At 36.3% G+C, this 14,664-nt stretch overlaps 1 protein-coding gene across 5 annotated transcripts in view; it reads left to right on the top strand.

The window, feature by feature from the left end:
• Positions 1-14,664, top strand: part of TMEM260 (transmembrane protein 260) — a 90,592-nt gene that overhangs the window by 25,556 nt on the left and 50,372 nt on the right. For all 5 annotated transcript variants that reach the window (XR_004677043.1, XM_034992854.1, XM_034992855.1 and 2 more), the window contains exons 6-7: positions 10,614-10,793; positions 12,289-12,329. Coding sequence is in view for 4 of the 5 variants with exons in the window: in XM_034992854.1 (XP_034848745.1) it covers positions 10,614-10,793; positions 12,289-12,329 (221 nt within the window). In the remaining variant the exon portion in view is untranslated. The remainder of the gene's footprint in view (positions 1-10,613; positions 10,794-12,288; positions 12,330-14,664) is intronic.

The raw sequence follows: 14,664 nt of genomic DNA, 5'->3' as shown, positions 1-14,664 counted from the left end.
GAGCCGAGGAACCACATCTCTGGAAAATAACAACCTGTTTTCTCAGAACAGATGTCTCTAGAATTAAAAATGATTTATTTTAGTTTTCCCTTTCCCTCAAAGGAAAAATGATTATTGATTTAATTGGCGGTCAATGTAAGAAAATTACTATGCTGTGTAAGGCATTGTGAGATGGACTGAAGAAGGCAGGGAGCTGAGTTAGACATGAGGTTTTGGAAAGATGGAAGCCCTTTATGCTGTCAGTCCTCCTCCTAGAGGTTGAAACAATGTAAATACAAAGCCAGTACTAGAGTCATTTTGCTGAATTTATTGTTTGTTAATCATACCTCAGCTACATTTATTTATTTATCATTTCATTATTTGTTGCTCTAGTCAGGATTATATTAGAAAACAGATGTTCAGTAAAATTATTATACAGAAATAGGGAAATTATAACAAAACTTTAGGTAACTATTGTATTTACTGTACTTGAATATATTTTTTGTTTTTAGCTTCTGGCAACAAAGGAAAAGTATAACATGGAGGTTATAAAATTCTTATTATGTGTTAAAGGGAAATAACAATCAAAGAGAAGATCAACTTTTTCTTGGAACTGAATTCTGTTAAGTCAGTCATGTCCACCCTTATATGAGGAATATTAAACAGTGTAACAGGTCGTGTCTAACAGTGGTTTTATAGAATATACAGAAGGTTCTTTATCTGGTCTTTTATTATATAAAATAATAAAATATTTTATTTTTGATTTTAAATAAAGGAGATAGAACATAAAAAATATAAATTCAGTGAAGACTTTTCTATAGATTACAAACCTGAAGAGGCCCAGATATTTTTCTTGTGAATTGATGGATGCATAGATGGGGATGCATTAACATCCAGCTGTCGGTTACCTTGGCCAGGCATTTTTTTTTTTTTTTTTAACCAGTCTTCAATTCTTTCTCTTTTTTTTCCAGCTTATTGAGATACAGTTGACATATAACATTGTGTAAGTTTAAGGTGTACAACATGATGATTTGATATATGGATATATTGTAAAATGATTGCCACAATGAGGTTAGTTAACATATCTATCACCTCACACAGTTACAGTTCTGTGTCTTGAAAACTTTTAAGATCTACTTTCTTAGCATCTTTCAAATATAAGCTACAGTACATAGTCCCCATACTGTACATTACATTCCCCAGAACTTATTCATATTATAACTGGAAGTTTGCACACTTAGACCACCATCACCCATTTCCCTCTAGTGCTGCCTTTCCCTGTCTCTAGTGATCACCAGTCAACTCTCTGTTTCTGTGAGTTCAGTTTTTTTTAGATCCCACTATAGGTAAGGTCATACAGTATATGTCTTTATCTGACTCATTTCATTTAGCATAATACCCTCAAGTTTTATCCATGTTGTTGCAAATGGCAGGATCTTCTTTTCGTGGCCGAATAATACTCCATAGTATGTATGTATGTCTATCTGTTTTCTATGTTATCTCTTAGGAGTTTTATGGTTTCAGGTCTTTAATCCATTTTGAGTTAATTTTTATATGTGGTGTAAGATAGTGGTCCATTTTCATTCTTTTGCATGTGACTGTCCAGTTTTCCTAACACCATTTATTGGCCTTTTCCCCTTGAATAGTTTTGCCTCTTTGCCATAAATTAATTAACCGTATATGCATGGGTTTATTCCTGGGCTCTCTACTTTGTTCCATTGATTTATATATCTGTTTTTATGCCAATGTTTTGAATACTATAGCTTTGTAGGATAGTTTGAAATCAGGGAGCATGATGCCTGCAGCTTTGTTGTTCTTTTTCAAAATGGCTTGGGCTATTTGGGATCTTTTGTGGTTTCATTCAAATGGATTGTTTGTTCTATCTCTAAAATGACAGTGGAACTTTGTTAGAGATTGCATTGGATCTATAGATTGCTTTGGCTGTTTTAACAATATTAATTCTTCAATCCATGAACATGGAATATCTTTCCATTTATTTACATCTTCAATTTCTTTAATAAGCGTCTTAGAGTTTTCAGTGTATAAATCTTTCACCTCCTTGGCTAAATTTATTTGTAGGTATTTTATTCTTTTTGATGGACTTGTCAACAGAATTGGTTTAATTTTTCTCTGATAGTTCATTGTTAGTGTATAAAAAAGGCAGCAGATTTTTTTATATTGATTGTGTACCCTGCAACTTTACTGGATTCAGTTAATAGTTCCAACAGTTTTTTGGTGGAGTCTTTAGGGTTTTCATTATATAAAATCATGTCACTTACAAATAGTGACAGTTTCACTTCTTCCTTTCCAATTGTATGCTTTTTATATTTTTTCCTGCCTGATCGCTCTGGCTAAGAGTGGTGAGAGTGGGCATCCTGGTCATATTACTGAGAGGGAAAGCTTTTAGCTTCTCGCTGTCGAGTATGATGTTAGCTGTGGGCTTGTCATATATGTCCTTTCAGTGGCCATATACCTGCTTTGTTGAGAGTTTTTATCATAAAAGAATTTTGTAAATGCTTTTTCTGTATCTATTGAGATGATCATATGATTTTTATCTTTCATTATGTTAATGTGGTATATCATGTTGAATGATTTGCAGATGTTGAACCGTCCTTGCATCCCTGGAATAAACACCACTTGATCATGGTGTATAATCCTTATAATGTATTGTCAAATTCAGTTTATTAATATTTTTTGAGGATTTTTGCATGTATGTTCATCAGGGATATCTGATATGGCCTATAATTTTTAAAATTAATTAATTTTTTTGGTGTCCTTCTCTGGTTTTGATATCAGGGTAATGTTGGCTTCATAAAACATGTCTGGAAGCATTCCCTATTCTTCAGTTTTTTGGAAGAGTATAAGGAGGATGGATATTAAATCTTTAAATGTTTGGTAGGATTCACCAGTGAAGCTGTCTGGTCTAGGACTTTTATTGGGAGTTTTTAAGTTACTGATTCCATCTCCTTACTAGTAATCAATCTATTCAGATTTTCTATTTCTTCATGATTCACTCTTGGAAGATTGTATGTTTTTAGGAATTTATCCATTTCTTCTAAATTGTTCAATTTTTTGGTGTATAATTGTTTATAGTAGTCTGTTATGATCCTTTGGATTTCTTTGGTATCAATTGTAACTTCTCTTTAATTTCTGATTTTATTTATTTGAGCCCTCTCTTTTTCTTAGTTTAGCTAAAGGTTTGTCAATTTTGTTAATCTTTTCAAAGAATCAGCTCATAGTTTCATTGGTCTTTTCTATTTCTTTTCAGTCTCAACTTCATTTCTTTTCACTCTCATCTTTATTATTTCCTTTTTTATACTAATTTGGGGCTTCATCTGTTCATATTTTCCTAGTTCCTTTAGGTGTAATGTTAGATTGTTAATCTGAGATTTTTCTTCTTAACTATCTCTATGAACTTTTCTCTTAGAACTGCTTTTGCTGCATCCAATAGATTTTGGTGTGTTGTATTTATTTTCTTTTTTTTGGTGTGTTGTATTTCCATTTTCATTTGTCTCAAGGTATTTTTTAATTTCTTTTTCGATGTCTTCATTGACCCATTGGTTGTTCAGTAGTATGTTGTTTCATCTTCACATATTTGTGATTCTTGCAGTTTTCCTCTTGTAATTGATTCCTAGTTTCATATTGTGTTCAGAAAAGATGCTTGATATGATTTCAGTCTTTAATTTACTGAGACATGTTTTGTGGTCTAACATATGATCTATCCTGGAAAATGTTCCATGTGTACTTGAGAAGAAAGTGTATTCTGCTGTTTTTGGATGGAATGTTCTATATATATCCATTATTCCATCTAATATGTTGTTTAAGTTTGATGTTTCCTTATTATTTCCTGTCTGGCTGATCTATCCATTGATATAAGTGAGGTATTAAAGTCCCCTAGTATTATTTTATTCCTGTCATTATCTCCCTTTAGGTCTGTTGGTGTTAGCTTTATGTATTTAGGTGTTTCTCCATTGGGTACATAAATACTGACAAATGTTATATCTTCTGCTGGATTTAGCTCTTTATCATTATTTAATGCCCCTCTTTGTCTGTTACTATAGTCTTTGCTTTGAATCTGTTTTGTCTGATGTCAGTATAGTTACCCCTGCTTTCTTTTGGTTTCCATTTGCTTGAAACATCTTTTTCCATCCTTCATTTTCAGTCCATGTGTGTACTTATATCTGAAGTGAGTCTCTCACAGGCAGCAGATAGATGGGTCTTGTTTCTTTATCCATTCATCCACTTTCTGCCTTTTGATTGGAGAATTTGACCCATTTACATTTAAAGAAATTGATGGGTATGTACTTATTACCATTTTATTAATTGTTTTTCATCTGTTTTGTAATTCCTCTCTGTTCCTTTCTTCTCTTGGTTTCTTACCTTGTGGTTTGATGACTCTGTGGTGTTACACTTAGATTCCTTTCTCATTATCTTTTGTCTATCTACTATGGGTTTTGCTTTATGGTTACCATGAGGCTCGTATATAACAGCCTGTATATATATAACAAGCTGTTTTAAGTTGGTAACAAGTTATGTTTGAATGCATTCTAAAACTGTATTTTTATTCCTCTTGCCCTGTGGTTTATTGATGTCATATTTTACATCTTTTTATTTTGTGTATCCCTTAACTAATTACTGTATTTGTAGTTATTTTTACTACTCTTATCTTTTAACCTTCATACTAGCTTTATAAGTGATTAAACCCCTACTACATATTTACCTTTACCAGTGATATTTTTAAAATATTGTTTTCTTATTACTAATTAATGCCCTTTCCTTTTAGCTTAAAGAAATTCTTTTAACATTTCTTATAAGGCTAGTTTAGTGTCCGTGAATTCCTTTAACTTTTGTTTATCTGGAAAGCTCTTACCTCTCTGAGTGATAACTTTGCCAGGTAGTATTCTTGTTTGGGAGTTTTTCCTTTCAGCACTTTGAATATATCATGCCATTCTCTTCTGACCTGCAAAGTTTCTGCTGAGAAATCTGCTAATAGCCTTATGGGGATTTCCTTGTGTGTAGCAAGTTGTTTTTTCTCTTGCTTTTAATTTCTCTCTTTATCCTTAACTTTTGACATTTTAATTATGTGTCTTGGTGTGGGTCTCTTTGGGCTCATCTTCTTTGGAATTCTGGGCTTCTTGGATCCGGTTGTCTGTTTCTTTTCCCAGGTAAGGGAAGCTTTTGGCAATTATTTCTTGAAATAAGTGTTCTGCCCCATCCTCTCTTCCCTTTCTGGGACTCCTATAATATACATGTTATTCTGCTTGATATTGTCCCATAAATAGCTTAAGCTATCTTCAGTTTTTAAATTTTTTTCTTTTTGCTGCTTGGTTTGGGTGAGTGCCATTGCCCTGTGTTTTGTTTTGCTCATTGATTCTATCTGCTTCATCTAGTCTGCTGTTGAACTCCTATAGTGTATTTTTCAGTTCAGTTATTGTATTCTTCAGGTCTGTGTCTTCTGTTTGGTACTGTCTTTCATTTTCTGTGTCTTTGTTGAACTTCTCACTGTGTTCATCTATTCTTCTCCCAAGTGTAGTCAGCATCTTTATGACCATTACTTTTAACTCTTTGTCAGGCAAATTACTTATCTCTGTTTCATTAAGATTTTTTTCCAGGGTTTTATCTTGTTCTTTCATTTGAAATATGCTCCTCTGTCTCCTCATTTTGCTTGACTCTCTGTGGTGGTTTCTGTGTATTAGGCAAAATAGCTGTCTCTCCCAGTCTTGCAGGAGTGGCCCTGTGTAGGAGATGAACCTCACATCAAAGTAGCTACAGCTAGTTTGCTGTAGCTCTTGGCTGTCTCAAACCTTTATGATTGTCTAAGCAGCCTGAGTTTCTCTTGGTAGGTTCTAGTTATTGTGTCAAGACTTGTGAGTGTCCCAGAGGAAGGGATCTCATCAGCACCTAGTTTTAGACTGATTGGAAACTAGCCCCTCAGTCAGCATCTTTAAGGTATGCAAATAGATACAGTCCTGGGAGACTGCAATCATAGACCATACTAGCCTCCAGACCAAGGGATCTGGGGCGGGGGGGTGGGGGGTGGGGTCTCCCCTTAGGGACTGTTGCAAATTCAGGGTTCCAGATGAGTGTACAAGTTTCTTTCTGGGAGGTGCCAGCAAGCTGTGGTGAGGCCAGATGAGAGCTCAAAGATGGTATCCTTCAGCCTGTGTTCCCTGAGAGCACTTCTCTATCCTTTAGATGTGTGGTAAACCTGAAACCTACCGTTCAAGCTGAAGTTTTTTCATGGGAAGACCATGGGTTGTTGTTTCAGTCTATTGTCAGTGCAGTCCCTTGGGGATGGTAACCTGCCAAGAACTGTCTTTCCAGTTGTTTTAGACCCATAGGACCCAAAAATGCAATTCCCCTTGACCACCAGATCCAGGCACTTACGGGGCATCCCCTGTGTGGGCTGTGCACCCTGGCTGACTCTGGTGGAGCTGTGGTGGAGTGTTATGTGAGGTTGGGCATTTGCCTGGCTGGCTTTGACAGAGCTGCGATGGAGTGGTACACAGGAGTGGGCACACTCACTGGCACTAGCAAGATAGAGGAAGAACGCCAGAAATGGCACCCTCCAGCATCTCTGTCCCCAGGGAGAGTTCTACCAGGCTTCTGCCCTTACAGCAGACATTTTAAGATTAGCAAATGAATCTTCTTCACTTATGGTCTAGCACTTTCCAGACTGCTGCTTCTGTACCAGGTTCTGGGGCAAGCGAGTCTGTCTGTAAGTCCTTAAGAGCAGAGTCTCTGTCCCCGACAGCCCTATAATTTTCCTGAACATTTGACCTATTGGCTTTCAAAACCAGACATTTGGTGGGGGATCATCTCTCTGGTGCAGGACCCAAAGGTTGGGGTGCCTTATGTGGGGGCACAAACCCCTTGCTCCTCAGGAAGAAGTCCTATATGTATGAGATCCCTCCTAACTGTGGGTTGCAGCACTGGGATGGGGTTTTCGGTGAGACCGTGTCTCTGTTTCTTCCACACATTTTCATGTGGCCCTTTTATTCTTTGTTATGGAGGCACTTGTTCAGATAGTTTTTAGGTCTTTGTAGATTTGTCGTGTCTGTGGAGGAGGTGAGTTCAGAATCTTCCTATCCCACCACCTTGAACTCCTAATTATGATGGCTTCATAATGTAGTTTGTATTAGGAAGTGTGATGCCTCCAGCTTCATTCCTCTTCTGCAAGATTAATTTGGCTCTTTGGGGTCTTTTGTGGTTCCATACCAATTTTAGGATTTGTTTTTCTATTTCTGTTAAAAATGCCATTGGAGGGGCACCTGGATGGCTCAGATGGTTAAGTGTCTGCCTTCAGCTCAGGTCATGATCCCAGGGTTCTGGGATCGAGTCCCACATCGGGCTCCCTGCTCCTCAGGGAAGCCTGCTTCTCCCTCTGCCTCTCTCTCTCTCTCTCTCTCTCTCACTCTCATGAATAAATAAATAAAACATTAAAAAAAATGCCATTGGAATCTTGATAGGGGTTTCATTGAATCTATAGATGGCTTTGTGTGATACAAACACTTAAAAAATATTAATTCTTCCAATTTGTGAGTAAGGGGTATCTTTCCATTTATTTGTTTCTTCTTCAATTTCTTTTATTAATGCTTTGTAGTTTCTAGTGTACAGATTTTTCACCTCCTTGGTTAAATTTATTGCTAGGTATTTTATTGTTTTTGATGCTATTATAAATGAGATCATTTTCTGTTTTTTTTTCAGACAGTTTATAGTTTATTGTTAGTGTGTAGAAACACAACTAATTTTGTGCAACTTTACTGAATTCATTTATTAGTCTAACAGTTTTTTGGTAGAGTCTAGGCTTTTCTCTATATAAGATCATGTCATCTGCAAATAGAGACAGTTTTACTACTTCTTTTCATATTTGGATGCCTTTTATTTCTTTTTCTTGCCTGAATACTTTGACTAGGATTTCCAGGACTGTGTTGAACAGGAGTTGGTAATACCGAGTAGGCACCCTTGTCTGATTCCTGATCTTGGAGGAGAAGCTTTCAGTCTTTCACTATTGAGTATGATGTTAGCTATGGACTCGTCATATGTGGACTTTATTATGTTAAAGTATGCCCCAGATCAAGTAAATCAGAATTAGTTTAGGGTGGGATCAGCTACCGGCTCAGTTCAGCAGATGGGCAGAGTAGCTGGCTGGGATCTCTGCTTGGGCACAGCTGCAAGCAAGGACACAGTCCTCCAGATCTGAGCACTGGTTGCCGAAAGCCCTGCTCCCCTTCTCCTGCGTGATTCCCAGTGGTTGAGCCGACCCCTTCCTCCCACCATGGTCGTCAAGAGGTGAGAACCAAATGAGCCTCCTGGGAAGTATCCTGCCATGCTGGGGGAGCTGGTTGTCCACCTTGGAGTCTCTTTTCCCACTGGAAAAACTGTCACCCCAGGGGAGCTCTGTTAGTGCAGAGCTGGGCTGGTGTGGGGGAGGAGTGATGCAGTCAGAGTGCTCCTTCTTATTTCTAATGTGGTTCTTCTCAGTCTGTATGGTCCAAGGTGTGCTTTATCCTCACCCCTGGATTCTGGGATTCTTCACAGTGATGTCTTGTCTATAGATAGTTGCTAGCTGGTCTTGTGAGGAAGACTGAAGTCAGGAATGATCTATGTTGCCATCTTGATGACCTCACTCCTAGACAGGCTTCTGACATCAGAGAAGGTTCATTCAGATAATAGAGAGAGGTGCATTGACTGACAACTTAAAAAGTAAATATTTTGTGTTAGTTAATTGAAAGAAGAGCCATATGCTTTTTATAAAACATGCGGGACTCAGAGTGGACAAGGTAGGAGCCTGGTCTGAGAGCCTGTTTATTCTGTACTTAGGTCAGCTACTGATGAATGATGCAATTTGGGGAAGTATGACTCTTCAAAGGACATTTTATTTTCTCTAGTTAAATAGCAGAGGCTAGAAAGTGAGGCCTACCATTGAAGTGACAGAGTAATTGGATCTCACTGGTCAGATGAGTTGAGGCAGAGTAAGAAGTCCTGAGTCAGTTGGTTGCAACCCTGGCTACTCAGATGATCTGGGAAGCTTTTAAAAAGTATGTGTATGTGTGTGCATTTGTGAGTGCATGTATACATACATATATTTGTATATAGGTATGTATATTTATGCTGACCCCACTCCAAAATAATTCTGATTTAATTGGTCTGGGGTGAGGCCCAGACATTGATATTTTCAAAAAGCTCTGCAGGTGATTCTAATGTATGTACAGCTAGGACTCAGAGCCACTTTCTTGCACTCTCTGAAAAAACTCTCATGTAATTGTCTCCCTGTTGATTTCTCACACAAAAGGAAAATTCTCCAGCAATTGCATCGTGCCACTCTAACTTGCTCTTTATAACATGCAGAAACTGTCAAAATATAAACATTTGCTTTATTTAAAACTACTTTTAAGAATAGCAAAGGCATGTTGCTCGATTAGTTATTTCTTACACTCTTTTCATGCCATTATTTTTCTGCATCTCATTACCACTTTAGAAATATCAAATGAAATCTGTACTATAGTAAAAACACTCGATTTTCAATTAAGAGTGTTTATTTGAAAAGGCTAATATAAGTCAACTGCTTGTTCTCCTTCTGGTGAATGTGAACCTTGGTTCTTGTATTCATTGTCACATATGAATTTTCCTTTTTTGTAAAGGAAAAGTTGGCAATTGCCAATTATGATATTTGGAAAAGACCCCCTTTCCCACTTACTAAAGCAACCACTATTTGAATCTTTTAGTATACCAGAATTCTTTTGGGTGTAATCTTTATAAGACTTTGTCAACATTGTCCTTTATTTTAGAAATGTGCAGATGAAGGGATGTCTGGGTGGCTCAGTTAGTTAAGCGTCCAGCTCTTGATTTCAGCTCAGGTCATGATCTCAGGGTCGTGCGATTGATCCCTGTGTCGGGTTCCGCACTCAGCAGGGAGTCTGCTTGTCCCTCTTCCTCTTTGCCTCCTCCTTGCTCTCTCTCTCTCTCTCTCAAATAAATAAATAAATCTTAAAAAAAAAAAGATACACGCAGATAAGAAATATACTCTTAAGAGGCAACATTGTTATACAGAGCAAATTTCTATCAGTACTCCTTCCTATATGTACATTGAGGAAAGAGAGCATTTGGATGAACTGGGAGGTTATTTAAAAGCTAGCTTCATTTGTGACACATATTTCCATGAAATATCCAAAACCCTTGGGGAAAGAATCATATTGTCAGTGTGTAATCATAATAGAGAATATAGTTGAAGTCTACTCCTGGTGATGGTGATGAAGGGAATTGTACTGGAATAATATTTGGGGTATATTCAAAATCAGCCAAATAATCACTCCCACATGTGTTATCCCAGCCGTGTAATGCTGCATGTCATGACATGGTTTTAAATATAAACATGATACTCCACAGAGTGTCCCCTAATATTATTTGCTTCGCTCAGATTTCACCTGCCATGCAAAGGAGTTCAGGCTGATGCAATTTTCTAGTAATCCACAGTACTCAGAAGGTTTAACATAGTATTCTGTGGTGACTTAGTAGAAATTGAGAGATCAGCTCTGAGTAAACATTTTGATGTTTTCCTTGATGTGTTCTTGAAGTTCCAGGATGAATGGACTAAAAATAAACATTGTTACAAAACAATATGCTTTGTGCAGGAACTCTCCCTGGGCTCTCTGTTGAAGTTGAGTCTGTACTTCTCTGCTGGTTTATTGCCTTACGTCTACCTTCCTGTCTCATCCTACCTCAATCAAGCCCGTTGGACCTGGGGAGACCAGACAACGTTGCTAGGATTTTTGACGCATTTGCTCAGGGCAGAATATGGAACATTCAGTCTGGTAAATTTATATTTAAAGCCCTTTTAAGGAAGGAAGCGGTGAAACTTAGTGTTCTGCCTGGGCCTTGACTGAAAAAAAAAACAATGTCTATCAATGACAGTACATAGAATTTTCATTTTCGTTATCTGTGTAACAGACTTCCTCCTTATAAACGTGGAATCACTTAACCTGACATCATAATGTTGGATATCCTAAGTATGTTTTTCAGGATAACAAACATTAAAAAGACTCTGTTGCCAGCATTTAAAACATTTCATTCCTCTTAGTATTGGGTATCACTTTGGTCCCTTGGTCTGTGCTTTTAAATATTTGGAAAAGATTGAAGAATCAGAAAAAAAAAACCCTCAAAATTTTTAATTTACCTTGACCAAAACACTTTCTTTTTTCATATTTGACAAATAGTGTTCATGATAGTATTTAGTGTAATACATATGTGTAAATACTTTATAAGATATAATTTCACTAGAAGTGTTTTTTTTTTAAGTTCAAAAGGCCTTGTTTTCCCTGAAACGTAAATTAGGGAAAAAACACTGAATGTGGTTAGAGTAAAGGTTATCTGAAAAATAAAAGGACAAACTTTTTTTTTTTTTTACCTTAATAAAGACAGTTGTATCAGATTTTTCTCTCATGGTTTGTGCTTTTTGTGTCTTATGCAAGAAGGCAAATCTCTGAAGACTATGTATTATATGACACCATTGATACAAAATTCTAAACCACGCAAAAAGTAAACAATCTATTGCTCAAGGTACATACAAAAGAAGTAGAACTATATATTTTTAGAAAGTAGGGGAGTAATTAACACAGAATTCAAGGTAATAGTTATCACTAGGGGGTGAGAAAAGGGAGGTCTGTGAACGCTTGGTGAGATACTTTATGGTATTCATGCAGTTCTGTTCTTAAGTGAATGGCGGCTCTGTAGATTTTTAAAAACTCTTTATCCTTTAAATATACATTATATGTGTTGTTTGTAGGAGATATTTCATAATAAACTAGCTTGATGAAAGGATAATTATTAATTACTTTTTGAATTAAATAGTTTGATACTTTCAGTTTATACTCTGGCTTATATTGGTTATTCCGTTACAATATTGCTTGAGGGCCACTCCAGATTTGAAATTTGTATAATTCACACATAATTGTGAAATTATAGACTAACATGTGATAATGAGCTCTAATCAAAGTGCCTTAAAGACGGTCTACGACAAAAGTGTAAAGTCTGTTAATTCATCAGTGTGTTAATTGTTCCTGCCAGAACTAGTTTAACTGATTTTTAGCCCATCATTATTTCTGCAGTTCTTCCTCCGGGATGTCTGTGTTTAATTTCCACTGACTTCACTTCAAAAACTCAGTAAGGCTCTAAAGCAAAGACTGAATGAGGAGAGATGTTGCATTGTCTACTTAAAACATGTATATTCTCAAGATAGTTAAAATGCAATAGCCTAACACAGCTGCAGTTGAAGGCTTACGCAAATAAACTTCTCTCTTTTATGTTTAGGCCAAATCTGAAACAGGATCCAGTATGTCTAAAATTTTGCTGTGAGTATGAAATATTTGAAACTGGTTTTAAGTGAATTCGCTATTAGTTCCTAGACTAAGTGATTTGGGGGCTTCTGGGATTGTTTCTTTGTGAAGCAGTGTGTCTGAGAAGTGGCTCTCACGGGTATGGTAACTAGTTGTTTGTGTGGACTGTCAAACATTCTAGCATTCCTCCAGGAAGAGAAAGCTGAGAGTGAGGGATAAATACAACAGTGAGTTAGTTAGTAGACTGTCAAACTAGAAAGTTTCCACTTCCATTTGGATACAAAATGACCCAGTGCAGTGTTGCTTTATACATCATTTATCCTTTGTTCTGGTTTCGACTCTTTTTTCTAGAGACATTTTAGAACATTGCATTTAGCAATTCGATTCTTTTCTTTTTAGGATTGAGCTCTGTTCTTAAATTCTTTAGAGCTTCATTTATTTAATGTCTCTTAAGACTTTTTCTTTAGGCTGTTCTTAAGCTCTATTTTTGACTTAAATATTTCTAATATCCAACCTTTTTAGAGCCGGTTAAGCAAATATATTTCATCTGTATTACCTACTAGGGTTCTTTGAAAAATGGGTTAATATTTGCTTTAAAACCCACACAGATTAAGACAACTTGAAAAATATCCATACCAATCCTGTACTATTTTTATAATATTTTCAATATAAAATTATGGAAGAATAGTCTTCTATAACACTAAAGTGATCTCCTAACTGATTATTAATTTAGGATTCCCAGGACTATTTGAAAACCATTTTTAAAATATGGGGAGAATATTTCAACTCTGTACATGAGGCAGTTCATAGGTTCTCACAGTTTCTGTCTTGTTAATTTGCTAGCTTGTTTGCTTCCTTCCATCCTTCCTCCTTTTCTTTTTAAATGTCCCTTTCCCCTGCTCCCTATATGTGATACATAATCATTATAGAAAGTTTAGAAAATCCAGGTAAGCAAAAATAAGAAAATTAAAATTACTATAATTCCAATGTGTAGAGATAACCACTCTTGTTAATCCATTAACATTTCTGTCTGTATCTTTCAATGTTTTTTATATTTTTGTTTTGAAAAATGGAATCATGATACGCAGACTTTTTTATTAGCCCGCTGGTTTTCATTTTTTACTGTATCTTGAAAATATTTTCCTGCCACCAATTATATTATGTAACCTTTTGTTGGTTCTCACAACTGATTTTAAATGTTTTTTTTTTTTTAATGTCTGACTGAAACTTTTGTGGCTCCTTTTTCTTTTTGGTTGGGGAAAATTATCAAGAAGCTCAGTTACAAAGACAGCTTTACCAATGTCTGTGGGCTTTTATTTTATTCTGCTCTGCTCCAGGCCAGAAGACTCACTGCCTGTTCTTTTCAACCTACCTTATAGGGTTGTGATCACATTTGACATTGGCCGTATATTTTGCCTTAACTAATCCCACATGAACTCCAAAGAACTCTCAAGAGTTCTCAATTATAAGTTGCACATAAAACTCATCTATTGGGGAACATAAAAGCCTCCTTTATATTGAAGTAATAGCAGTTAGGTGATATGCCTAGAAAAAAGACTTGACAAAAGTGATGACCACTCACACTCACACTATTTGTTCGAACCAAATCATAATGTAGAATGGAGGCATAATCCTAGCACTCTCTGAGTGAGAGAATTTCTAGTCTTTAATTGTTTCAGGAGGACAGGAGTGTTGAGAAAAGCAACTTATAATTAACTTACTAGAAAATCCTTCAAAATGATGGGACCTAATCATCTCTCCTTTTCCAGTCAAGCAAATTAAATTCTTTTCCCATACATATCTCTAAATTGCAATCCTGTACAAGGAAATTATTGAATCTAACCCTAGGCAGTGACCATGTTTTAGAGCTTACATTTAAGCAACGGATCTCCAAGAATTAATTTTGAAACTGACTTCATTCCTTTTGAAGAATGGTTTGAAATGGACCTCATGCTGGAATCAATTTTTCAAGTGTATTTGAAAATGAGTAAGAATATCTTCTCATAGTAGATGAGTCTCCATTAGTAAAATACACATTGTGTGGTTTCCATAATTATGGCATCACATTTTCTCCAGTAAAATTGCCAGCAGGGAGAAGAAAGTTCTTCGAGAGGGTGTATAGAGTCATTTCTTTTTTAAAAAATTGGAGACTGCTAGAGCTATTTCAGAACTCAGATAACACTTGGGAAATGCTTATTAGTTAATGGAAGAATTTAGTTTAATTATAGGAAAAAATACATTTCTCAGAGATGGCTTAAACATTTTTGAACCAAATAATATAGAAAACAAGGAAGCCCTTTTTTTGAGAGAGAGAGAGAGAGAGAGCACATGCCCACTCGCACACTGGGGA

The sequence above is a fragment of the Mirounga leonina genome, unplaced genomic scaffold (genome assembly GCF_011800145.1).
Source record: "Mirounga leonina isolate KUSES-001 unplaced genomic scaffold, KU_Mleo_1.0 Mir_82, whole genome shotgun sequence".
NCBI classification, from domain to species: domain Eukaryota; kingdom Metazoa; phylum Chordata; class Mammalia; order Carnivora; family Phocidae; genus Mirounga; species Mirounga leonina.
This window is presented reverse-complemented; position numbering and strand designations above follow the sequence as displayed.